This window comes from Thunnus thynnus, chromosome 6, assembly GCF_963924715.1.
Source record: "Thunnus thynnus chromosome 6, fThuThy2.1, whole genome shotgun sequence".
In the NCBI taxonomy this organism is placed as follows: domain Eukaryota; kingdom Metazoa; phylum Chordata; class Actinopteri; order Scombriformes; family Scombridae; genus Thunnus; species Thunnus thynnus.
This window is the reverse complement of record NC_089522.1, coordinates 18,891,599-18,918,787: the sequence shown is the minus strand read 5'-3', so window position 1 is coordinate 18,918,787 and position 27,189 is coordinate 18,891,599. Positions and strand designations below refer to the sequence as shown.

At 41.3% G+C, this 27,189-nt stretch overlaps 2 protein-coding genes across 6 annotated transcripts in view; one reads left to right on the top strand and one right to left on the bottom strand.

Annotated features, from left to right (window-relative positions):
- The window catches only part of LOC137184579 (voltage-dependent calcium channel subunit alpha-2/delta-3-like), a 133,168-nt gene that overhangs the window by 18,286 nt on the left and 87,693 nt on the right, over positions 1-27,189 (bottom strand). For all 4 annotated transcript variants that reach the window (XM_067592377.1, XM_067592374.1, XM_067592375.1 and 1 more), the window contains 14 exons: positions 23,563-23,696; positions 18,580-18,651; positions 18,149-18,229; positions 17,243-17,317; positions 15,855-15,938; positions 15,697-15,768; positions 14,911-14,972; positions 14,736-14,803; positions 13,558-13,603; positions 12,948-13,045; positions 12,753-12,846; positions 12,393-12,488; positions 12,161-12,282; positions 11,161-11,238 (listed from right to left, as the gene is read on the bottom strand). In XM_067592377.1, coding sequence (XP_067448478.1) covers positions 11,161-11,238; positions 12,161-12,282; positions 12,393-12,488; positions 12,753-12,846; positions 12,948-13,045; positions 13,558-13,603; positions 14,736-14,803; positions 14,911-14,972; positions 15,697-15,768; positions 15,855-15,938; positions 17,243-17,317; positions 18,149-18,229; positions 18,580-18,651; positions 23,563-23,696 — 1,182 coding nt within the window. The remainder of the gene's footprint in view (positions 1-11,160; positions 11,239-12,160; positions 12,283-12,392; positions 12,489-12,752; positions 12,847-12,947; positions 13,046-13,557; positions 13,604-14,735; positions 14,804-14,910; positions 14,973-15,696; positions 15,769-15,854; positions 15,939-17,242; positions 17,318-18,148; positions 18,230-18,579; positions 18,652-23,562; positions 23,697-27,189) is intronic.
- Positions 1,529-7,808, top strand: LOC137184580 (leucine-rich repeat and transmembrane domain-containing protein 1). Of its 2 annotated transcripts, XM_067592379.1 has the most exons (5): positions 1,531-2,327; positions 4,074-4,131; positions 4,300-4,684; positions 4,799-5,004; positions 6,318-7,808. In XM_067592379.1, the coding sequence occupies exons 3-5, from the start codon at positions 4,488-4,490 to the stop codon at positions 6,848-6,850; spliced, it is 936 nt and encodes a 311-aa protein (XP_067448480.1). In that variant the 5' UTR covers positions 1,531-2,327; positions 4,074-4,131; positions 4,300-4,487; the 3' UTR covers positions 6,851-7,808. The 2 variants fall into 2 exon arrangements, with proteins under 2 accessions (XP_067448479.1, XP_067448480.1); XM_067592378.1 differs by lacking the exon at positions 4,074-4,131 and having other exon boundaries at positions 1,529-2,327.

Sequence of the window (27,189 nt, the reverse complement as noted above, 5' to 3'; positions counted from 1 at the left end):
GAAGGGATGACAACCCGTTTAAAACCTACAGATATTTGGGAGTCTAATAAGGATTGTATAAACATATGCGTCCATCAGGGTGCATCTAAGTGTGTATATGTACAGTGTGTGCTCATGTACATCGCAAGGGCAATCGTGAGTGTGTATGGTTGTGTGTCTCTCTTTGCTGGAGCATGGGTATGCATCATTTCACATCCCAATGACAAGAAAAACAGCTCCAGGTCAAGCTCACGTAAACTGACTTACAAGTGTCACAAACACACAGAGATGTCTAAGAGATGTAGTGATTTGCAAATTTGGTGGCGCATTTGTCCAGCAGCATAGCTCCACAGTGCAGGGGTGGATCAGTCAAGATGTTTAACAACATTCAGAGGATGAGCAGAACAGGAGGATGTTATTAAGGATGCCAGCAGTCTTCAAAACTTAGGCTCCACTGACCTTTCTTTCCTGCGTGTCTTTGTTGAGACAAAATGCCTTATTGAGTCTCTGTCTGACAGAGACAAATGATTCAAATGATTAAAAATACTGTTTTTTAAAAATCTATCTGTGTTGGCCAAAGCTCTAATAGGTCTCTGAATAAGCCATAAGACTTAATAGACATGATCATATATGTAAACCATCTTTGTAATTTGCCCTTAATTCTTTCATGCCACATACATTCAACTGTGTCACAGGAGATGCATAAGTCACATGATGCTCAGAGGGGGAATAGTAGTGCACGTTTTCTCCCTTTTTTCATGTACCTTGATGCTTAACATTTTTAGACGTTGCAGCATAAACACAAGAGACTGTCTGGACACATCAACAATATGGGCTTTTAGCAAATACAAAGGTGTCATCACACATTTGATGAAGTATTTGCCTGTGTAGGTGTAGATGACTACTCAAGTGTGCATGTGAGTGTGGATGTGTGTGGATGAAAGTGTGTTTGTGTGTGTGTAGGTGCATGTCCCTATACAAGCATTTATGTTTTTGTAAGCATCCTAAGGAGTGTATCAATTGCTCAAGGCTGATATCTTCACACTTCTATGAAAATAAATTGACTATATACTGTATAAGCTGATGACATATATGGCTTATATTTCTAAATGACGGAATGAAAATAATTGTCGAGCCCTTCAGCAGAAGACAGGATGAAAATATGGATAGACAGGAGGGCAAACAGCATGGAGGATACAATCCAAGGTCAGCTTGTGAGCTTAATCGTATTCATCGTTAAAAATGATTCAATCATTAATCTGTTCCTGTCTTTTCCTTTACCCATTTTTTACCTCTCCTTCAAGCGACCCATGAGTTCATGTGAGCTTAACAGTCCATCCATTTACATGCAAAAAGAAAAAAAAAAAAAAAAAAAAAAAAAAAGACCCAATGTAGATTTATTGCAACAGCTTAATATCCTGCTGTGTGCGTGTGTGCATGTGTATGTGTGCATTCGTGCGTTCTGTGTTGCTGTGCTGGGGGCGTGTTCTGCCAGCCCTTCTGCCCATGGCTCATGCATAATAACATCAGAGCATGCCACAGCAACGGGCATCCTCTGTTTTCACTATGTGTTGAAGTGTTTGAGAGACACACTGCAATCCAGATCCAATTTTGTCTTGGTCAACACTTGCCAGAGCTATATGAGAGAAACGTGAATGTCAGTGTGCGTGTGTACGCTGAGATTTAAGAGGCACAGCTGTCCACCGGGAGATGACACACCATCACACTCACCAATACAACTGGGGACAGGAGGAGTGAGTGAACAGGCAAAACAGAGAGAGAGAGAGAGAAAGAGGAACACAGAGTGTCAGAGTGTTGTTTTGGATCCAATGTAGGAGCAGTGATAAAATAATACTAAGCAAGAGAAAAAGAAAAGAACAAAGGCATAAAACAGCATGAAGAAAAACACAAGAGACAGACAGAGAGGCTGAGAGACAGTGAGAGAGCAACAGCGATAAAGAGCAAGGGAGTAAGAGAGAGAGAGAGAGAGAAAGACACACAGAGAGAGAGAGAGAGAGAGAGAGAGAGAGCTCCCTAACTCCAGTGGTTCCTAGACTGGCTGGCAGTAAGCTCTGTGCTCTGTTCTTCCCGCTCCGATGGGGTTTCATGCCCACGCAGGCAGTGTTGGGAATCCTGAGGGCAAAGCAGGTTTCTGCTGTTGATCTTGGCCTCTTTAATTCCCACCTATTGGCCATTATCAGCCTACACAGATGAGAGTCAGGACAGCTAATTTCAACCTTAGTGACGGCAAATGGATCATCAACCAGTGACAGTCACTGGAATCCAAAAAGGGAGCTAAAAAGAACACCGAACGCAAGCGGCCCAAGGACGACTGGCAGATATGAGAGGTAGGAACTCCATCACTGGGATGAATGTCACCATTAATACATTTGTGTACATGTGTGTGTGTGTGTGTGCATGTGTGTGTGTGTTTGTGTGCATGACAAAGTGGCTGCTGAGACTAGTATGTTGTATAAACTGTTGTATAACTAAGTGGAAATATAGCATTGACATCACCTTACCTATAAAACATCACTTGTCAGTGTTACATTCACACCGTTATGTTTATCGCTGTACATAAGTATTACCTCTGAGTGTTTCCTGTTGCAAATAGGTATTAGCATTAGTACTGATCTAATTTAAAGTGGTACTTGCTGTGGGATGTGTGTGCATGTCATTACCAGCATCTCTGTGTGTACTTTGGGCTGGAGGGACACATCAGAGCAAAGAGCCATTCTCCTGTGTTGACCTCATTCTAGAGCTGCTGTTACAACGCTCCACTGGACTGATGCTCTGTTTATGTGTGTCCATGTAAGCATTATATGTATATGAGTTTGTTTATGAGTAAGTGCACACGTGTAAGCACATGTGACTGAATGCATTCTTGCATACACACACACATACTCATTTCACTAACAAGGATGCAATTAACACAGGGCTTTGCACTGCAGCACGCTAAATCCCAATGTGGCCATGTTCTGACGCTTTTTGTTGGAGCAAGCAACATAATATCCAGAAACCCTGCCAAGAGCCACTGTACCAGACTCACACCTGAGATTAGCGCCTGCACTTGGATATTTCTGAACCTTTAAATCATTGTCCACTGCAAGAAGTCCATCAGCCTGGCAAAGACAAAATGATGATTACATGCCGTTAAATGGGAGACTGTCAACTTAATTAGTAAAGAATAGGGGAGCAGTGGGACAAAGGATTTAGTATTATTCAATTAATACTGCTGGTGAATTGCTGAATACTAAATAGAAGTTGTGTGTGAGTTAAGTGTAACATGACCACACAATTTAATCCATTTGATCTTGCTGTCCTTTTCAAATTAACATTACTTAATGGCTGCTTGATTATTACTGTTAATAGCTGCAGTGTTTTCTACTTTGATTCTGGAAATAAAAGGTTGATATTAGAGTCAGTGCTGCCTTCATAACAAAGGCGTAATTAAGGCAAAGATTCTAGTGGGAGATGCGGTCTGGGACAGAAAAAAAATTGATAATTCCCATTTGAGAAAACATTAAATGTCCCCAAATAAGAAAATGGCTGCTGAATAGCTGAGCTGCTGAGCTGCTTTAGCTGTTGTGCTTGTGGAGATTAACACGGTAACCTATCTGTTCAGGATCTATGAGTATAACTTGTGAGCTAGCTACATTCTCAGGCTTGGATCTGAGCTTCATTTCATTGAGCCTCGAGCTAGTCCAGCCAATGCTATAAATACTGCTGTAATGTTCCAGAAGGAATGGACATGTGAAGTCATCTCATAGGGAATCAGACACCCAGTATCTGCTGTGTATGGATTTGTATGTGGGTGGAGTGTGGGTGAGGGGTTATGAGGCTTTGGTGAAGTCACCAAGGGCCACTGTCTAAGCAGGTTGGGAGGTGGGAGTTGGCATAATAGTAACAAGTTTACTTTCTTGTTTATTAGACAAAGAACAGTACTATCTGAGCATAAAGCAAAGTGGACTGCTTTATTTTCTAATGACTATTTTCAAACGAATGTATATATACATTCCATATATTTGTACCAAACCAAAGTATCAATCTTGTAATTTATTTGATCACTTAAATGTCTCTTTTCTGTGATTAAGGTTTTTCTCTGCTTCAGTGAAGGCAGTCATGATGGCAGTTGAAGACAGTGGTGTGAATGTATGTAATTATGTAATAGCAGTGCAGGGTAACGCTGAACGATATCGCATCTTTAGTCAAACTTGAAAATAAAGCCTGCATACTTTAAAAACATATATGTGTATATATTTTCATATTTAGCTGCAAATAGGCAGTCTAATTCATTATTATTACCCCTTGTCTTCACAGTGGTACTGCTGTGTGCCCTCTTCTCCCTCCTCTCTTTGTCACACGCCTGTCCAAAGGAGTGTAGCTGCAACAGCAACACCAAAGTAGTAGACTGCCGGGGTCGAGGCCTATATGACATCCCCCGACGACTGCATCCAGACACCCAAGAGTTGTATCTTCAAGATAACCGTATCAGAGGGCTGGGATCAATGGCTTTCCGAGAAATACCCCTTGTCCGCATTCTCGATCTATCTAATAACTCTATAACATCTGTTTCACCAACTGCTCTGCTGGGTCTCAGAACTCTGCAGCGCCTCAGCCTGGCCTACAACAGCCTGAGAGAGCTTGACAAGCGGTTGCTTGGACCTATCCGCTCGCTTTCGCACCTTGACCTCTCACACAACAGGTTAAGCAACAAAACTGGAACACTCAGATTTGTTATGTTGTCTGTGCTGTAATTTAAATGCCACATAACTCATTGAATCTTATCTTGTTTTCTTTCCATTTACCTTCCCCCTAGTCTGTGGGGTTTGCCTGGAGCCATAGGTGACAGTCTGAGAAACCTGAGCCACCTGGGGATAGCGCACAATAGGCTAACACGATTGGACCGTTCCCTTTTGGAGGCCCTTGGCCATCTGGACACCCTCACACTACGAGGCAACCCCTGGAAGTGTGACTGCCAGCTCATAGGCCTCAAACTCTGGCTGGAGACCTACCTATTTAAAGGTCAGAGCACTAGTAGCTCTAGGCAGTGGTTGGGGAATGTCTGTAAGGATTCCAACATTCATCCTAATGCCTTTCCTGCTGGGTACAGTTTATAATTATGGTGATATTTAATTCTGGTAATACTGACATTTAACACATGCAAATATCCTAAAACTAGAGTAGATTAGAAATGGCTGGAGTCTATATTCAAATGGCCAGTTTACGCTTTGAGAGGAGAGCTTCTTTTAGGGATTAAAAAAGACTGACTGACCCCAAATAGATAAGCTGTTTATATAGTTTGCTCTTGAAGAGATTAACACAGTAGAGTTAAGACAAGGCTAAAAGGTCTGTCCACTTATTAAAGATGGTGGGATGGAGTGCGTGTCTCGTGTTATTCAGTATGTAGTTGTGGAAGGTACACAGGTTGTTTTGGTTTTTATACTATTATTAACATCTGATGAGTACTGAGATGATGGTTTACAGTATTTACAGTAGTCTTTATTGTGACAGTCGGTTCACTGACACTGATTGGCCTGGCATAAAGGGCCGTGCACCATTAAGAATCTCCTGAACTATGTAATGTTAGGCACTCTATGCAGCAGCTCTCATAACTATGGTGATGATCTCTACAACCAGAGATAGAGAGTGCATGAGGGTGCAATTGCCAACTAGATTATTTTCCATGCTAGATCAACCCCAGCATGCATTAGATAACAAAATAACCACTGTACAGTGAAAGCTAGGCTTGCTCAGAGTTGCTTGGCCCGCCTACATGCCTATGTTACCCTGACACAGCTTTCGTCTTAAAGGCTGAAAATTCTAATTACTGCAAAACAGAACAATGGCTCCAGATACAAGAATGTACGCTTAATAGAAAGCCAGTGGGTAATCAGGGAGGCAGAAAGAAAGTGTGTGACAGGGAACGCTCGACATGAATACAGAGGGAGATGAATAATAAAGAGATTTACAGGACACACAGAGGGCAGCTGATGAAGTCTTAACTCAATGCTTTCTCCAACAGACTTGATTTGTTTGGCTCCAATGATCCAACAGAGATTCTATTTGAGCCGTTAATCATATCACACTTGGCCCATTAAAATAAGCCATTACACCCTCTAGATTCATAAATATTCTCAAGCCATGTACTGCCTTAGGCTCCGCATCGATGATTACAATTGTGGCCTCTTCTGTGATAATCTGCCAAAAAGGAAATGGGCAGTTAATAGCAGGTAATGTGCTTGTAATACACAACTGACTGATGTGTGCCTCCCTATTTCTTTCTGTTCCTCTGTCTGTCTCTGTCTATCCCTCTCTGATCTAACTCTGAACCCAAGGTGGAGTGGTGGATGAGGTGCTTTGCTCCCAGCCAGAGGAAATGAAGGATAGAGACCTGCAGAAAGTCCCTTATCAGCTCTTCCATGCCTGCATGACCACAAGCTACCATTACCTGTTTGCCAACATACACCACCTGGAGTCTGAGAGGCTACTGCAAGGCCACACCCATGGCAACCATGCTCATCCCTCAAGCCACACCCTCCATGTCCCTATGGCAATTGGAGAGGGATTTGGTGGCGGGGGAGGAGGAGGAGGAGGAGGAGGAGGTGGGAGTATGCCAGAGTGTGAAACTAAGCAGAGGCAGAGGCCTGTCAACTTACGCCATGCTATTGCCACAGTAATCATCACCGGTGTTGTGTGTGGGATCGTGTGTCTGATGATGCTGGCTGCCGCAGTGTATGGCTGCGCTTACGCTGCTATCATGGCCAAATATCAAAGGGAGCTAAAGAAGAACGAGGAGTTGGCAGCAGCGCAGGGGGCAGATCATGCCACAGCAGATGAGAAGGAACCACTGGAGAATGCTATCGCCTAGGAGACGATAACATGAACCCTGAACTTAAAACTTGGGCCTCAACCCTTTAACCTAATCGTCTCTGGATGCTGTGTGTATGTTCGTGCATGTGTGGTTGTGAGAAAAAAGAAGAGAGAGAGTGAGATTCTTCATGTTTGTGTATGTTGACCTCATTTATGAGACTTGGGTAGCTAAATTCCACAGGTATATGACTATGCACTGAAGAGAACTGTAACTTCCATTGTATGCGGGTTAAAAGGGCAGGCCAAAGAATTCAATCAATTCCATTTTCTCTGAGAAATGCATATCACAGATATATACAAATCGCTATATTTATAGTTGTGTATTTGTAGGTATATTAGCACTGATATTTAAAAAAATGAATTTCAGAATTTGGTTGTCTTTTGGTTGTTGTTCATAATTTTGAGTCAGAATTTGAGGTCATTTTGAAAACTCATAGTAGGCAGCTGCTGTCAGTTAGGTTCTGTTCCAAGTTGTTTGTATTATTGACTTGAGTGTATGAGAACAAAAATGAGAGCGTCTGTGTCACTGTTATCATTTGTGCTCGAGCGTGTGTGTGTGTATGTGTATGTGTGTGGACATGTATACTGACTGCACATATTTATAGAGAATTTAAGAGTCTGTGCCTAATAACGTCATAATAGTTTTGAAGAGGAAATATGTTTTCTTAAAGGATATTTTTCTGACAACTGAAGTGAGGATTGGAAATTCGTTGAAGCAATAATGAAACAAACTAAAACGAAAACAAAAACAAAACTTGGACTTGGCCTTGTTGTTTTTCCATGAATTTACAGGTTCATGACCCTGAATTTAAGCCCTGCAGCGCACAATCACACCCACACACACAAACTTTTAATACAATCAGTTGAGTCTTGTTTGTAAGTCAATGCCAATAACATAATGGTAGACATGTCTTTCAGTATGTATTATATAAAATAAAGGGAAACATTTTATCTGATTACTGTATGTATATTGACCATTAATTTGAGCAGGAATACATCCTTAAATGAAGAAAGTATCTTTAAAGGAGGGGCATTATGTGACTAAAGATGTCCACTTGTGAATTGTGATATGAAAGGGGGACATATCATACACATTTCCAGGTCTATTATTTTATTCTGGGGCTCAACTGGAATATCTTATCCTGTACTCTTATTTATCACACACTGGCTCTTCACACAGCCTTCAGTTCAGCCTCTGTCTGAAACAGGCTGTTTTAGCTCATGTCTCTTTAAGCCCCTCCCCTTCTTTCTCTACTTGAAGTGTCACCTTCTCAAATGCATCCGTATATGTTCAAGCTAAAATCTGATCCGAAGTATTTGAGCGGACGAAACAAAAGACATTAGCAACAAAGACTATGGAACATACAGCCGTTTGTGGGCATGCACAAATGATATGACATCAATTCGATGGAGAAATAGAGGCAACTTTGCAAACAGAGCATCAGAGCAGGCTGAAGCTTGAGTTTTTGACTTTAAGGAACATTACAGTTTTGGAACTTTGACCGTGTTTAACATAGACATCCAATATTATAACAGTGTATAAATGACAGAAAATCACAAAAGGGATATTATGTCCCCTTTAATGGGAGCCTCTCTTTCCTCCACAAATTGTTTATGTGAGGAAATAAACAAGGCATTCTGCCACCTTGGTGTGATGTCAAAGCTGTAACAAAATATTCATGCAATTAGTATACAAGTTACATTTTCTGTATAGCCATATAATCTTTGAAGACACCCCTCATTACCCCTCATTCAAAGTCTTTCTGTCTGTGACATGGTGATTAGTGGTCATTGTGATGGTATTTTGGCCCCTCACCGTTTAATGTGTGATTAAGTTTCCATAGAATCCTTTTAAGATAAAATGGTGAAACAAGCAAATATTTTCAGATGCAAATATTGTGAATTATACTTGATAGCATTTTGGGATATTACCCATCCTTCTTCTTTTGTCTGATGGAGTTCACTGGTACTATTACAAGTGAATTCTAAAGTATTATATATAGGTGCTTGGTACATCTAATTACTATTTCCTAATTATTATGAGTGGATATGCAGAACCAGTTTTTAGATTACAATAATAACATAGCTCATTATGTACATTACAAGCATAAATTATTATCTCTCTATCTATAATTAGCCCCCATCATTGATTTTTAGCTCACTCAGTACAGTGTGGTAGCACACAAATGTACCCAGATGTCTTTGGTCTTAACGGCTGACCTGACTTTTATGGCTCTGTGTATATTACGGCAGCAAACTCTCTGCACGTGGCTCAGGATGTGACCACAAACACCGACTCACACACACACACACATACACACAAACAGATATGCTGGCATACACACGCATGTATGTACGCACACGGTAACGTTGTGACTCAAGCGATGTCTTCAGGGCCCATGGTGTGTGATGTCATCAGCCTGTCCTGTTAAGTTAGTGTATTAGCGTATTCACAAGTCTACAGCTCAGTGGAGCGCAGGGCAGTGAAAACTGGCCCTAACCGGCCCACGCTAAATTTGCATTCTAGCCTACATCTCTCCTCCCATCTGACTTTCTTATATAAAGTCATCCTTACAGACATCCCCCGATCTGACAAGCATGATCATCATTAATGTACATCAGTGCCCACTGTAACAATAGGGTCTTCATGAATCCTTGTTACTGATTAGTCATTTGAATTGCTGTTAAACAGATTTGAGAGAATGATCCTTTTTCTAAAAAAAAAACAGTGATCAGGTCAACAGGGTCAAATAATACTGTGGGCTGGTGTAAACTGTGGGTTGCTTGTGTACCGCTCTGCTAGAAATCTGATGCATACTGTGCATGAGTGTATGTGTGTGTGTGCACACTGTGGCACCGCACAGACTCTCCCATCTCTGTCCTTCTGCTCCAGTGGTTTCCCCCAGGCCAAGAGTACCCACAATGCACTGCTCTCATGTCAACGCATTCAGGCACCGTGAAAAAATGTTCTATTTCTCTGCCCTTTTATTTCCTCTCTTATTTTATCACTGCATTTCCAAAAAGATTGTCCTTCTTCTCCTTTCTTTCCTCTGTACAGATATTTGTCTCTGCTGGCATCACTAGTCCTAATCTGTTGACAGGAGAACTTGTATAGATAATCATCTGAAGAGGTTTTTAAAATGAGGGGAAAATATGCTCAATATTGGTTCTTTGTATATATGTATGTTGGGCTGTGGAAAGGATTGCACATTCCACATGTACTGTATTTTAATAGAATAACTTGTTATTTCTAGACATTTGTACTGTGTGGTTACTAAAGCTGTCAGTGTAAATACAGTGGGAAAACAAGACTTCCAAAAGGTCTACAGAGAATAAACATAAATAAAGTTGGAGGCACCTTAATTGCAAGCATGGCTACCAGAAGAATAGCACTGAGCCAGAAATGTGATGCCTATATACATCATTTAGCCACTTCCTATGGTAGTATTTTTCTACACATCAAAAGCTTTAACAAATAGTTTCATTTTTGAAAGCAAGGTGTTACAATTGCTATCATGCCTAAAAAGGTTGCTTGATCACTTGCTAACAAACATCTTAACTTGCCATCCTCATCTATACAGTACAGTACTACAGTAAGAGTATTGCATTAGTTACATAATACACAAAGCGGTGCCTGAAAGTTATCTTGTGCCTTTGGGGAGAGGTGGGTAATGAATAATGCCATACAATTTTCCCAAAGATAACACCACAACTACTCTGAAACAATATGTCTACATTTCTATCCCCTCCCTTTACTCCCATTTCCTCCATTTAATCTGCTGTCCCTTTCCTCTGTGACCAAGTTGATGGCTAACAGAATAACGGCCGCACTTCAGACCATCAACTTGCTGATTGCACAGAGTTGCATTATATGGGCGTGACATTGTGGGGCTTCTGAGTCACCAGGATGTGAGATGAGGCATGCCACAAAGAAATCCTCTCGGCCACAAAATGCCTTAAATAAGCACCAAGTGCATGAAACGAATGTACGGAAGGCGTTTATGAAACTGGCTTCTATTAATAAATTTAGGCATAAATACTTCTGGATGCAAACGTGTTTTTTAGCTCGTACTCTCGCCCTCTTCTGAGCATACGTTCATGCAGGGGCAAGCGCACGGACAAAAAAAGCAACACAGTATGTGGGCAGTTAGTGTTTCAACTCAAAAAGAGGAAAAGAAATAGGGGCAGACAACTGTAGACCAGCTAAACAAAGCCTGCATAGCAGCGTAAAGAGAATATTGCAGCCTCTGTCAATGTAGAAGTGTGTGTGTGTGTATAAGAGGAACAGCCACTTGAGTCCCCACTTACCCGCAGCTATGGGTGATTTCCTCTCATCCAGAAGCTGAATGGCGGTGCTGGCCAATACAACACTCTTGTTTTCTGATCCTAAGACACACACACACACACACATACAAGCACACATACACACACAGCCACACACACAGAGTTCACATCACAGTCATATCATAATTCCTTATATTAGTTCTGAACTGACCACAGAGTGATTGGAGAAACACTGAACATAAATACCACAGAGTAGTATTTCCTGGCTACAGCTAACTGCCACAGTCCTGAGAGGAAGAGTGCATCCAAGGCAAGTCCGGCAAGTAAATAAGAGGCTTTCAGATCACTTGTATTAGCTGGCTCTAATGGAAACCCAGAGGCTGAGGACAGATGAGAACACATTCTCCCTTTGGAGGAGAAACCATTTTTTAGAGACGTAGTTTAACTGAATATGCGTGAGGTGCCTGTGTATGTGTGTGTGTGTGCGTGTGTGAATGAGCATTTATCCCTGTGTGTGCGTCTTCTTGAGAGTGTGTGTTTGTGTGTGTCCGTATGTGTGTTCTGGCTAAGTCACTATGGAAAGGGCTGAACCTCTTCCTAACGTATCTTATTTCAACCCACAGCAATCAGCCCTGTCCACAAGAACACAGCCCAGAATTAATAAGAGAGGAAGGGGAGGTAGAGATGCATGGAGAGAGAAAACGACCAAATATGGGTGAAAGAGAAAAAGAAGGGACAAGGAAATTTTGAAAAAGATCTACTAAATACAAATGGGTATATTTGTGCCTTTGACAAACTACAATTTTTCTTTCGAATCCCCTTAAAGTCTTATGGCTCTTGCCAGTTTCATTTCCAGTAAACTTGCGGACACTTGGTGGTGCCATTCTCACAGCGACTATCAGTTTTATAATGCCTCAGTAGCACTAGCTTTGTTAAGCATAATAACTGACCTATCACTAAACTTCTAACTTTGTGAGAGAAAATTGATTCATTACCCATTGAAAAATGGAAATTTACCACTAACCTGTGTTGAAAGGCAGAGAGTAGACAAAGGTACCAGGAACTTGTTCTGCTGCTCTCTTGTACCACAGGGGAAAGTGATCGGCGTTGAACACCCCTTCTTTGTCTTCAGCTGTCAGGAAGTCTCTTGAAGCGGACAGGAAACAGAGATGATGACACAAATGATGCACATGCGAAACCTAATATACAGTATACTCATTGGAATCATGAACAAAGATTCACTCCTGCATACTTACTGATTTGTGAGCTCGTCAGGCACCACAAACAAGTTAATTCTAGACAGGCCTGTTCTTGTGCCCAGGTAGGCTATCTCCACTCCTTTATCAGAGTTCCTGTGTCGTATGACAAATACATAACCCGCATTTATACACCACTTAAGGTTCTCTATCATCATTATTAAAAAACAGAGCAACCTTTAAATGAGCCCTATATTTCAAATTTTATGTCAAGTAATTACCTAATTACCAAAATATAATTTCTATAGACATCAGTGGCATTAATTTAGGACCTTTCATATTACCATTTTAGAAAACAAAAATCATTGCTGACTATAACTTGGAAGGGGATAAAAAGAACAGAGAGACTGGGGGACGTACTCAGACTTATTGAGCACTAAGCTGGTCCAATAGGCCTCCAAAGGAGCTGTTACCACCGCGTCAAAAAGAACCTCTTGAATCAGCTCCTTGTCACCTAACAAGGTCAAAAACATACAGAAATCATGGTCATTTACTAGCCAATGACCACACAAAATATCAGTTAAGGAAGGCGGTATATAAAGGAGTTCAACTGACATTGTAGGTGGGGCTCGTGTCCATTGAGGTAGAGTTTGATCGCCTCTATCTGGGACAGGTAGCGGTGTTCTGGGTGCTCGTCTGTGTTGCAGTACGTCCTGTCATAAAAAAAGAATGGACAATAAGGACATTGGTTATAATAATTACAATAATTATAATTATTATAATTATATAATTATATAATATATATATAATTCCTTTCAAAACTAATTTCTTAGCTGATTACTGATTGTCTGCTTGGAATTGCAATCATCCCTCAAGCTTGGTCATAGAAATCCAGTTGCTTTCAGTTACTCTTGTATTTTGAGGGTCTTTCATGAATATAATGTGAAATGAAACAAAGAAGGTTTTCCCATTTACAAGCATTAGTTTGAGAAGCTTTTACTGTAATTTGTTTAGATGTTGGTTCCCAATCCTGCTGACCACAAGTCATCAAATGACACAAACCATCAAGTCAAAATCCTACAGATCCTGAAGCTGTTGTACTGTAATGTTGTATTGCAGTGAGATTATAGTTTTCTTTGATTTCATAATTTTCATTCAATTTTTTACGGGAATAAGGGATGAGGATGATATTGTCAGAACAGAGACAGTGAATATATACTCTTACCATTCGTCTGCCAGCGCTACATCAGGATGCTCCAAGTCATGAAGTCCTGTAATAGAAATAAGAACTATACATCTCAAACTAAATAAGCAAAAGCACCCAATATGAACTCATAATAATAGGGGTAGGCATCTACACTTCTAATGCACACATACTTAAACACACACACCGGGGGTGAAAAATGTGTTTTTTGAATGGTTGTGACAGGTCTGATTAGATCAGGAAGAGCCAAGTCATGCTCAAAGGGCTCTCCATGATGGACATGTTTAGAGAAACACACAGACACAGACACACACAGACCTCCACCACATGAATATTAACATGCATGAGGCAGGACATGGAAATAGACACACATACACACTATGAAGACACAGGCAAGTACAACACACCTAAGGAGCCACTAAAAAAATATTTAACTTCCTGTCCAATTGTGGCTTTAAAATTAACTATCACTACATTACCATTGAATGTGTGTGTGTGTGTGTGTGTGTGTGTGTGTGTGTGTGTGTGTGTGTGAGAGAGAGTGTAGAGCGTGAGAAACGGAAGAAAACGGAAGAAAGAAAGACAGATGATCAGCTGAGCAGTAGTGTAAAGTAACTACATACATTTACTCGAGTACTGAATTTAAGAAGAGCTTTAAGGAACTTCACTTGAGTATCTATCACTACAGATACTTTATACTTCTATTCCACTTAATTTTGTACTTTTTAAATTTTCAGAATTTCAGCCACAGTATAGTGACAAATGACTTTGTAGATTATATATACAAAATTATGTTGCCGGTCAAACTATTCAGTGGTAATTTAATGGTGCTCTACCTCAACCAGTAACAACATTAAACTGCTGCTCACACAATAATCCATCAGTAATAATGATGATGTATAATGTCATAATAAGATCTGAAAGTGGCCATTCTGCATAATGACTACTTTAACTTTTGATACTTAAGCACATTTTGCTGATAATACTTTGTACTTTCACTTTAGCAAATTTCTGAATGCAAGAATTTTACTTGTAATTGAGTATTTGTACAATGTGGAATTGCAACAGTACTTCAACTTCAGTAAAGGACCTGGATCCTTCTTCCACCACTGCAGTTGAGTATTGAAGAACTAGTTGAGTGAGAGACTGGGACACAAAGACTTGAATAAAGTCGAGTAGGAGAACAGAGTATTTCCTACCTTCCTCCACTGTGACGTTCCCTCTGAAGAAGAACTTGCCGTGACCTCTGGAGAGAGCTACCCCTAGACTAAAAAAAAAAAAATCTTCTCACCAGTTCTTTGTGCAAAGAAAAGCAGAAAAAGTGATGTTTCAGTCATTCTAAACTTTGTTTACTGCTCACAGAATTCCTCTTACCTGAAAGGAGTCCCCTTGATGTCTGTGTAGTAGTAATCATTATGCAACACCAGCACACGTTTCTGAAACAAAAGAGATAAATACATTCAATTGTACGCTACAGTAAACGGTAGTCAGTGTGACGGCAGTTATCTGATGTGATTTCCTGCAGCTTGGCTCCATCTAGTGGTAAAGGGAGTACATGCTTGTGCTTGGCAGTCTGTGACATGACATTTTAACTCTACAGATGGATGTGCATTTTTCCAGTGTTCCAGTATTTGGATAAGGATTATGAAATATGCATGGGCGTGTACATTTGAGTGTGTGTGTATGTGTGTGTGCAGATGTGTATTTACATATCGAATGCTTAATAATCAGGCTAATGTATAATGCTCTTTACTAAGCTTTGAAAATGCAAAGTGTACAAACACACACACACACACACACACACACACACACACACACCTGAATCTCTCTCTCTCTCTCTCTCTCTCTCTCCCTCTCTCTCAGACAGGCAAGTAGTAAAAGAGAATCACTGGGCTGCTGTCTCTCTCGTATTCAGCAACATGTGCTTGGTGGAGATAAGGGGCTCACACACAGAGACAGACACACACCCATGCATGCAGAGCAAACCAAATCAGAAACAAAATCCCCAAGTCAATCCTGTACATCACTGTGCCAAGTGTAACAACCCCTTGGCAGAGTGGATTCTCCCTGCTGAGTATTTTCTTTGGCACACCCCTTGGGAACATCAGAAAAGTACTTGTTTGTGTGTGTTTGTGAATTTCCAAATTTTGTGTTGCTCACCCCTTTGTCGACACTCTTCTTCACCTCCATGGAGAATGTCCCTGTCTTCCTGTTGACCATGGCATTTCTCAGCTATCAACACAAAGTCTCAAAGTCAGATTTTTATCGAGAGGGGTACAGCGATGATGCTTGATGTAGATTTACCGAAAGAGTCTCACCGTGTCATCCTTATCCTCCCATTCCACCTCAGACAGATCCACACTGCTGTAGTTTGGCTTCCTTCGCTTCTTGCCATCCCCATACTGGACAAACAGGTTCATATAAACACACATGCATGCACAGACAGAGATACTGAAGAAAAAGAAACACAAAGAGTATACCATACTAGGGCTGCAATTAGTAATTATTTTTCACTATCAATTTCAAAATGATTTTTCGTCATTAAATATTATATTAGTCATTAAAATGTTGGGAAATAGTGAAAAATGCCCGTCACAATTTCCAGATCCCAGGTGACGCTTTCAAATTGTTTGTTTTGTTCAACATTAAACATCCCCTCCAGACATGTAAGACATATAAAAAAAATACTTTGCTTTGAATAATAATATGTGACTGAAAAGTCCATTCTCAGTGTATGTGCACACTTCAAGTTTCCACCTCACACTTGTGTAAGTTGCATACTGGACCACGATTGGCTACAACAAATGTGATGTCACAAGTCATGCTCGTAAGTACACGCCTTAAACTGAGATTTTTGGTGAGCACAGAAAAACTTTTCATTTTCTGCAGCTGAGCGTGTAAACAGCCTTCTCGTGTCAAACAAAACACATTTTGGAGTGGAGAGGGACATTAAGTCTAAAACCCAAAGATATTCAATGCACAATGATATAAACCAGAGCACGTAAGGTGGCCAGGCAAAGCTAAGTTAATCATCTCCTGTCTTTAGCTTCATACTCCCACCCCTCATTAGTTGTTAAACACTGTTCATTAACGTCTTTAATTAGACCGCTATTAAACCATCTGTCTGTCTGTTTCACTGTCTGTTCTCTCCTCTCCTCCTCATCTGCTCTCATCTCATCCCTCCCTCCATTTTCATCCAGTGTTGCACCCCGCTTTGTCACCCTGCACCTATTCTCACATTAAGCAGGTTTTTTGCTCTCCTCACTCTCCTGCCACCCTCTCTCTCTCTCTCTCTACACTCTCTCCCCTCATCCTCTTGTGAGAGGAGTGAGTGAGTACAATAGAGTTAATCACAGCCATTCAGAAGCTGTATCTCTGTCTATTCACAGCACAGCGGAGGCCTGGAACACACTCTCCTCATCTACATACCGCCGCGCGGCCAACACACTTGCAAAGCGCAGCACATAGTGCACCCCCACAACGACACACCAATTTTCTATGTCAATCGGCATCTAAATGTGACAGCGAAATCAGTAATTGACTTGACATGAACTCAAGAGTTAGTATTCCTCAGCTGCCTGTACAAAATAAATTAATACATTTGAACTCTAATCTCTGTGCCCTAAAAGGGATTGTTATGATAATAAGGTTCGCACTCAGTTAACTTGTTACAGAGCATCTGAATGGTGTTGGAGCTAATACTCACAAGTGGCCGTAGATCTGGGTGGGTGAGGATGTAGCCATTGTTGGTGATTGCAAAGGCATAGCCGTGAATGCCCAGCTAGGAGGATAAACACAAACACAACACAGACCAAGTGGATGAATGACAAATCTGTATCTAATTGTAAATCTGGGCTAATCAAGCTCTTTGTAATTTTTGCTGGCAGAATCTTTGTCTTTGTGGTGAAACTCACAGAGCTGCACAATATAAGAGGATGATGTCATTCATCCGCGTCTGGACAAATAACACACTTTCAAATGTCAAAACCTTACAACTAACTAAGCTTCACATCTCTAAGTAAAAGAAATCAATACAGGGGAAATAGTGGGGGACACTGTGGCTCAGGAGGTAGAGCAGGTCGTCCACTAATCAGAAGGCCGGCTGTTCAGCCTCTGCCATTAGTGTATGAATGTGTGTTGGGTGGGTGAATGTAAGCATGTATTGTAAAGTGCTTTGAGTGGTTGATAAGACTAGAAAGGCGCTATATAATGCAGTCCATTACCATTTACCATTTACGATCAGAATGCATTAGTATACATAGTATATAATTTTCCTGTCATTATTGCACTTGAGGACGGAGCTGTTAATAATCAGTGTCAAAACTTCGACAAAACCTCTCATCTATTATCTGCTACTGGGCTTGGCATTCAATTACTGCAATGTAAGTTGGAATGATGTATGAGCAATAAAAAAAAGAATATTTTCACTTGTTTTAGTTTTTTACTGACTTAACATCCAGGTGAATTAACAAAGCCCAATAATATGGCTCAAAAAGATATCCAACTTTGGCTCTGATGACACAAGGTTGGGATGGTGTGGAGGGGTAACTCAAACAGCCACTCAGATCTATAAATATCTGTAGTAATAACTGAGCAATGTTGGTAGTGGTACCTTATATTTTGGGATGGTCTTCAGCAGCTCGGAGACAGGAACGTCTGTCCCAACCACACCAAGTAGGATGCCACGATTTCTCTAGAAGCAAACCATTAGACATATTTGTGAGTAGCATTTGAAAGGTTACTTACATAACACAGTCTCTTCCAGATCCACTGTTTATGATATAAAATATTGCAATGTTTAATATATATTCAATTATCTCTACAGTATCTCAATTCACAGATTCCAATTAAACTGAAATTAGTGTTCATCAAATACAAACATAATTAAACATTATTTCACAAATTGTGTCTATTCTCTCAAAAACCTCATTCCGCATGAATTATGTAATAAGTAATTACATGGAGTTTCAATTATACTGCAAGTTTGTTTGAGAAATTTAGTTGGCGAAACATAATAGTAGTATGTGCTCCACGTGCGCTTACTGTCTCATTCTTGGTGCTGAACACGGGCATTGCCACGGTGGTCATCAGAACCGGACCTTGACCATCTTCCAACTGAGTGAGTCATGAGAGATGAACAGTGAAAGACAGAAATTGAGATGGTAAGAGAGAGGGAGAGAGAGAGGGAGGGAGAAGAGGGAAGCTACTGATGAAACATTATTGAGACAGAGTTGCAAAAGAAATTAAACTGCACATTGCATGTCATCATGCACATTGTATGAATCATCATCTTGTGAAACTCACTGGGTGATTATATCAAGCTGCATAATACTCATCCCTTAAGTAGTGATCCTGGTAGGAATTCTGCAGCAGACCTAGTTGTATTATCTTCTTGAGGGACCTACAGAACTTCCATGACATGTTTTATTCATGTTTATTATTTGCCTTAAAATGTGTTCAATCAGAGCCTGCCTTTGATCTCTTGCAGAATAAGCTTATCCAAAGGCAGTGCTTCTAGTTTGGATCTGGGTATCTTCTCTCCCTTAAGACTGCTGGAATAATTATGATATTTATCTTTCCAGCGGCTGTCTCTATCTGACAGTGATACCCATTAGAGATGAAAGCTTGACACTGTTATGAGGAGACTGGAAGAGGGCTACGTACTCTGCGAAACGTGGTGTGACCTTGTCCACTCGGAAATACCGAGGCTATCTAAATGTCGGTCACTCATGCAGTTTGTGTTAAAGTTGCCGCAAGTAATTGGTGCATTAATATGAATCCCAGAACAAAATCCACAATGGTGTTAATTTAGACGTTCTGTTTCTGCTGTGTCTATCAACAGAATACAATTCTGTTGGAACTGACTTAAATATTAAATCCCAGTATAGTATGTTCTCAAAAGGAACTGCCCCATTTAATCAATCTTCTTAACTGGACATTACACACCTCCTGCACACTACTTCCCCCAGTGCTCACCCCCCTTTACCACCAGTAATAATAGGTAATGACAGGAAACTGCTAGCATCCATTCTGTCTCCCTTAGACACTGAGGAAAGGGGAATTGGTGACCTGAGCTTAGACAGATGGTAATAGCAATCCAGGACGTGGTATTGGACATCAAAGAGAGAACAAAGCACACCTAAGTACAGCTGCTGTAACAACGGGCAGCCTTGCTGCTGGAGAATGGGATCGATCAAAGGACAGGGGAAACAAGCAGAGCCTCATCTAAAAATACAAAATCTATTTCCAAGCTCAGTTCTATTGGATCATATATCACAGGTCTCTGAACATATGGACTGACAGTTAATGTGCATCCTCATGAACTGCTGTTGAGCAGTCCCATCAAGTGTGTACTCTTTGTGCTTGAACGCTAATCTAAATGCTTTATATTGAGTATATGTGCAATTGGTGGAATTCAGGCTTGCCCAGCTGCTCTGGGAAATGGCATACTGTAATTAAGCAAATAACAAGAGCTGCATTGAGAAAGGCAGCCAGCAACTGCATCTGTTGTATTTAAAGCTGACATCACGGCTGAAGAGGATCCTCACTTGCCCTACCCAGGGGAGGGAAGACCTTTAAACCTGTGTTTCATTATCCTAGCCCAGGAGAGGAAAGAGGCACTTCCTTGAACCCTGAATGAGTTTCCTCCAACGTGACCATGCTCAAAGTCCCTATGGGGTTGCTCTGTATCTGGACTTTGACTTATCATACATAACCTGCAACCTCTGATGCAAGGTCAGAACTCAGCACACATTTGGGCCAAATCTGCATCATCATTGCCTCTGTGACTTTATCTGGAGAGCAAATGAGGTGTGTAAATCCTTTCCCTTGCTCCGGGTCAGAGAATGAAAAAGAACCCCTCTGGGCTCTAATACACTCGCTCCCCACTGACACAAATACCCACACATACCCGCACAGACGTACACCCCTCAGAGGGCTCAGATACACACCCCTGCCTCATGTTTGGTGTCTCATAGGACACCTCATAATCTAGGTTGCTGTGACAAATTGTGTGCTGGTGGACGAGGTGACCGTTGTTTCCTTGGAGACTGAGCTTAACAATGTTGCTGTGTAAGCGCTGGAGCCAAAGGGAGAAGTAAAGCACACCCCATGGGGGGAGCAGAGCTGGCACAGACCCAGCACAGGTTTTTGCTGCACAGGTGTGGGTTGGGATTATCTATGAAAGCTCTCAATTACTTCAATCAATATTAACACTTTTGCTTTGAAATAGTGGAGTTTATGTTTATCCGTCGTGACATTTTGAACAGCTTGCTACCTCAATCCGTCATCAAAAGGTAATCAGCTGTTCCCAGCTTTCCCATTTGTCTGTCTTCATGCTTTACTGAGTATCAATCATGTTCTTTGAACTTCAGTGCATATACCTGTCTTCTTTACATCCATTAAATTCACTTCCAAACTTTTAGTGACATCCTTTTTCTTCAAATTTCTTACATTCTTTCATCCACCTTCCCTACTTGTCCTCGAATACCCCCACCCCTACCTCCCTCCCATCATCCCTGAGCTCCAGTGTCAGTTCATCCGGCAGAGTGGGAAACAAAGCCAAATGAGCCAGAGAATGATGGATGAAGCTGGTGAGACGAAGAGGAGGGGAGGGAGAGGAGGAAGGGGGAGGGAGAACAGGAGGGGAAGGGAGAGCACAGGTGGAGGGAAGAGCTGGAGAGGCAGAGAGGGGAGATATGCAAGACAAGAAAGATTACTGGGTCGTACTGAGAGGGATGGAGAAGGGAGGAAAAAGATAGGAGGATGGGTACATCTGGAAAGATGATACACATCAACCCTGGAACACAAATCCCAGATGCTCATCACTTTCCAAACACTGAGTCAAACCCAGGGAGCTTTAACTTCTTATCAGACACTATCGCCACGCAGGGTGTGTGTGTTTTTTGTGTTTTTTGTCACTGTCTGTTTTACTTTGAGAGGAGTGTTATATGTGTATGTTTATGGCACCCAGGCCAGAGCTGTGTTGGGGTGATTACATGCAAAGAAGCAGTGCAGATTCCTTGCTAATCGCAATTACCATGTCTGACAATGTGATATCTATTTCTGTTTTCTGCTGAGCTGCTTCGATGTCAATCAGCTTGGGTCTATCAGACTAACAATACTATGTCAGACATATGGCCTGCCAGATGTCTAATGGGACTGCTCCGTGCTCAGCTCATGTTGATTGGGGGGCAGAGCACTCTTCTGTTCCATCATCATCATTGTTACAATTATACAGCTGCTTATCTCAACCCACATATGATTCATAAAAACATTGAAAAATAAAACAGTGAAAGTGATAAAAAGGCATCAGAACAGATCATCCCGCCAGTAATTGTAGGCTATTGGATTTTAACCCAGAAGATGACAAAACAGCTTATTCTGGAGAATTCTACCAAGACAAATAACACAGTCAATCTTTTTTTTCACACCAAAATCACAAAGGCAAAAGAGCAAAATGTAGCCTCACATTTACACACACATAGTCACACTGCCAGCCCTGGAGATACTGGCAAAGCACAGCCAACACAGCATCACCAATGATAAATGAGCGTGAGCGTGCACAGACGTGTGCGTGTGTTTGATCAGACGTGCAAAAGAGAACGATCAACTGAACCGACGACAACCACAATGCATGGTTTGAATCAAGAGGTTGAAGAGCAACATACGACACTGACACAGAAAAAAATGCCATGGGTCAGTATGGTAGTTAGTCCCCCCCCACCCCCCAATTATGCCCTTATATCGCAGAGATCAGAGACCAAAACGCACATGCACATGAAATGCCCATGAACACACACCAGGCCTCAACATAGCACAATACAGCGATGACCTCAAACCAGATTTTTTTTTTACCTTTTGTGCTTGGGGGAGCTAAACAGAACAGATTAAGGAGGAGAGGAGGAGGAGGAGAGAAAGGGTCAATATGTTTTGGGATAAGTGTCAGAACGCCTTCCAGTGTAGTTTCCGTTCAATGGAGTACCAGCACCACTGGATGCATAAAATACACTGACACTGATTACAACTTTAAAAACAGTGACTGTGTCAAGAGAGAAGAGCTTTATGGCTGGGAGGGTCACAACAGAAAAAACAACACTTAAGCTGTTACTGCTAGGTCAGTGTTGAGTGCATGTACTTTGACTGCAGATAATGTGGACAAAGAGAATGAAATAAGCAGAGAAAGACAGAAAAAACATGAGGATCGCAGAGAGGAAGAGTCCATTTTCATGTAGTGTTGATAGCCTGTGGGTATTGCTGCTAGAGGGCACTTTCCTTTGTTTCCTTACATTTTTGAAGCTCTCACTCTCTTAATCTATTCAGAAATAGCTGTGGACAAATGGCTTCTGTTCACTCTCTATGGCCAAATACAATAAGTTTCACAAAAATGGGGCATTGTGCATGCATGAATAATATAGTATACTGTGCGTAGATTATAGACTGTGGAGGATTCCTTACTGTAGGTCAGTTGTTATCCTTCGGCGTGTTTTAGTGATGATAATGTCTGTGCCAGAGAACTATAAATCATTGACAGGGGATTTAACTATGCATGTGATTATTTGGGTTGTTGAGAAATATTATTATGCAAATAAATAATAGTGTGTGCAATTACATAATGTGTGTGTCTGTGTGTGTTGGGGTAGGATACAAGTTTGAGAGATCAGAGACTAACTCACCAATGTGCCCCAGTGTGCCAGTATGTTCTACTCATGCTACACAACTCCCAGACACACACAGGAGGCTCATTCACTTAATGGTTCCATCTGCTGCACACACACTTTAACACATTCACAGTCTGAGACGTACAAAAAGCAAAACACATTTTCAACTCTCTGCTTGCTGTTTTATCACTGCTATTGTCTTTTGGATAATATAATTCATCCATCCTGAAAATGCAAATGTACTTTGTAAAAAAGTTTAAATTTCTCAATCTATCACTTGATAATGCTGGACCCATACTGCACACAATCAGCTCGGTGTGTTCGGGTGGACTGGAGAGAGAGATATGTGAAAACATAGTCCACTCACGGTGCTATCGATGTAGGCCTCGGTCCACACAGTGTCGTGCTCCCGGTCGATCACCTTGGGACGACTCAGCACATGGAGGTACTCCATCACATTCTCTTGCACATCGGCCAATGTGGAAATCTGAGTGAAGTAGCCTGTTGAGCAGAGAAAGAGAGGAATAATCTTTCTCAAATTAGAGTGGATGAATGAAGCCATTTAGCTTAGATGCTTGCCAATGATGGTGTCTGAGCAGGTTCAGTTTCCTTACTCACTATGCTGACCCTCTGACCCCAAACAGATATCAGAAAAACAGTCTCTGTGTCTCCAAAACTGTTCCACATTGCAGCACATCCAATATCTGCATGGCTATGTAGAACCAGCAAATCTTTTCCAAGCCATCTCTTCCATTTTACTTACCTTGGTACCAAAGCAGAGAAATTACATCTGGAATACAGTACAGCAGGCAGCAGATATTTGCTTGATGAAGCAGACAAAAACCTGGATAATGTATGAGTAATATCTGAAGAATTCCTTGTGGGGATGTACAAGTGAGAGCAAACCAGCATGGGTTTGTGAATGGATAAGTGGTATGTAAATGTAATGGGGAAACTATCTCAGTTAAACCAAATGTGATGCCATTTCCATTGATGGTAATGCCACCATTATGATGCTAATGTGCATGTGCAGGAGGGAATATACTGTTATCTCAGCAGGGGGACAGAAAGGGGGAGAAGAAGGGAGGGAATCAGGACAGCAGTAAAACAGAGATAGAGGGAGAGAGAGAGGGGACAAGAAGTGACACAGAGAATAAGGGAATAGAGAGAGACCACCACATTTCCACCCATCCGTAAAAACAGCAAACTGCCTCTGTCACCATGAGGCAGTCAAGGAGAAAATCATAGCTGGAAGAAATAGATTTTGGGGTCATGATTCCTGCCATCGACCTTTACTCCACAGGGAGAAAAGGGCCTGATGAGTCTAGATACAATACACAGATCTACGAAGGATGCCATATATCCTTCCTAAAACTAAGGATCTATCACTGATCCTCTCATTTTAAATATATAATAGACATAATAATCTTTATCTCAGCTCTGGATACAATGGGCCTGAGTTTAGTAATGTTTCTCAGCTGGTAGAAACAGGAGCAAACCAAACAGTTTACATGCTGGTCAAGACTCAAAGCCTGGCCCAAAGAAATGCCCAGATTACGGAGGGTAGGTTTAACAGCAGAAGATAAAGAGCCAAGATTTCCATCACTGGGGGACAACGTCATCAGGGGCAGAAATGAGAACTTCTGTTTTATCAGTATTTAGCAGTAGAAATTATTTACCATCCAATCTTTTACAGAGTTGAGGCAGTTTGATAGAACAAACAGTTTTGAAACATTTTGAGGCTTAAATGAAATGTATAATTGAATATCGGCAGCATAACGATGGAAGGAGATACCTTACAATGACTTATTATCTGCCTGAGTGGAAGCAAGTACAAAGCAAACAGCAATGGGCCCAGGACAGAACCTTGGGGAACACCACGAAACAAAGATTCAGTTGATGAGGCATAATTATGAACTGTAACTGAGAAGGTCCTGTCTGACAGGTATGAGGAGAACTAATCCAAAGCTGATCCAGATACAGTATCAAAAGCAGCACTGAGATCTGACAGTACCAATAGAGAACATTCTCCTGCATCATCCTGCATTAACAGATCATTTGAGACTCTGTGAAGAGCTGTTTCTGTTGAATGCGTCAGATGGAAACCAGACTGAAATTTGTTGAAAATGTTGTGCTCATCTAAGAAAACTGTAAGCTGCTTAGCAGTCACTTTTTCTAAGAACTTAGCTATAAAAAGTAACTTAGAAATAGGCCTGTAGTCCTGGGGCAAAGAAGGGTCCAGATTTATTTTGTTGAGAAGTGGTTGAACAGTGGCTTGTTTGAAATAAGCTGGGACATGACCAGATGTCAACGAGTTATTAATTATAGACAGTACATATGGACCAATGGAATCAATAACATTTTCTACCAAAGAAGTGGGTACAATGTCAAGGGGACTTGAGGAGGTTTTCATAGTAGGGGGGTCACAGCACAGGCCCAGAGATTGCTGTGATGGATCATCAGCCTCTGGTAAACAGGTTAAAAAAACATGGTTTCCTCTCAGTTGGTGGTGACAAACAGCTAATATTCTCCCACACGGCTCAGGTGTATAGTTTAACTTAGGCAGACAGCACTCCACAGTCAGCCTCCCCCAGCTAGGACACCCTTAGTGCTCATCCTTCAGGAGGTATCCTCCTCAGCCAGACAGCCGGACCCGGTGATCAAAACCAGCACAAACACTGAATAAAACAGTCTTATGTTAAAAAACTGTGTTTCTGTGCTGTTTGGCAGACATAAGCTGACTGGAGCAACTGGGAGCCGAATCGTGTTGTCACTGCTGAAACAGTTTTTGAAAACAACATAAAATCTATGTCCGATGACTAAAATCCTTTATACAGGTAAAAGATATAGTTAAAAACTGCCAAATTAAAAAAGTATATTGTAAAAATGTGGCTAAAAACTGGATAGAGTCAATTTCTGACAGAGTGTCTGACGGGTACACACAGATGCCGATGCATACGCAGTGACCACAGAAGAAAAAACACTTTAAATAAAAAACACTAAAATCCTACTTTATACAAGAACACTGGGAGCATTAAAGTCACATGATAACTGTGAGTACTAGAGTAACAAGAATGCACTTGACTCTGAGCTTTACCTGGAAGTGAACCTTGACAGATTCCTCCCTTTCATCCTCAGAGACATTTGGATCCAGCTATTATTCCACCAGACAGTACAATGACAACACACACATACAGACTCACATCACACACAAAGCAAGCTGCCTCAGTGTAACAGCATCGTTCATCACAGTAGTGTGTGAAGAATGACTAGTCCCTCTGGAGGGCTGAGGGCGTCCTTCGGGCTGAGCCACCGGGGCCAGTCAGATGAGCTGGAGAGAGAAAAAATGAATCCTCCCTGCTTTCGATGACATGGTACACCTGTCGTACATACAGGACAGGACAGCCGCAGCATGGTGTGGTCAGGATGAGGGCAATAAATGCATTTTTAAAGGACCTTGGTTTGGCTGATATGTAAGCTAAAAAACACAAGAAGGTGTCCTGATACACAAAAATAATGGACAACATGGAGGCAAAGAATGCCATGATGTGATGCAGAGCTACAGCACAGTGGAAAAGTATGTGGACACCCTTACATTAAACCCACATTAAACTCACATTAGAATGACTGTGAATAATGAACATCTAAATCTAAAACCATGGGCATTAATATCCTGCTATAATACCCTCCATTCCTCTGGGCAGGCTTTACACAAGATTTTGGAACCTGGCTGCAGGGATTTGCTCCCATTTAGGAGCTGAAGAGCACTCGCCAGATCAGGCATTGATGCTGGGTGATAAGGAATGCTTTCTGCAAGAGGGCACTGCCATGTTTAAACTAGAAAGGGCCTCCTCCAAACTGTTGCCAGAAAGATATTAAAGATTATTGTATGCTTGAGCAACAAGAGTTCCTTAATTGGAACTAAGGGTTGAATCAAAACAAATTGTGACTTTGAAATAGCACTGCCAACTAAACTTCACAGAGACAGTACATT

Excerpts from the sequence above, each read along its gene's own strand:
- LOC137184580 (XM_067592378.1), top strand. Across the intron at positions 4,685-4,798 it reads CTTGACCTCTCACACAACAG|TCTGTGGGGTTTGCCTGGAG; the intron begins GTTAAGCAACAA and ends CCTTCCCCCTAG. Across the intron at positions 5,005-6,317 it reads GGAGACCTACCTATTTAAAG|GTGGAGTGGTGGATGAGGTG; the intron begins GTCAGAGCACTA and ends TCTGAACCCAAG.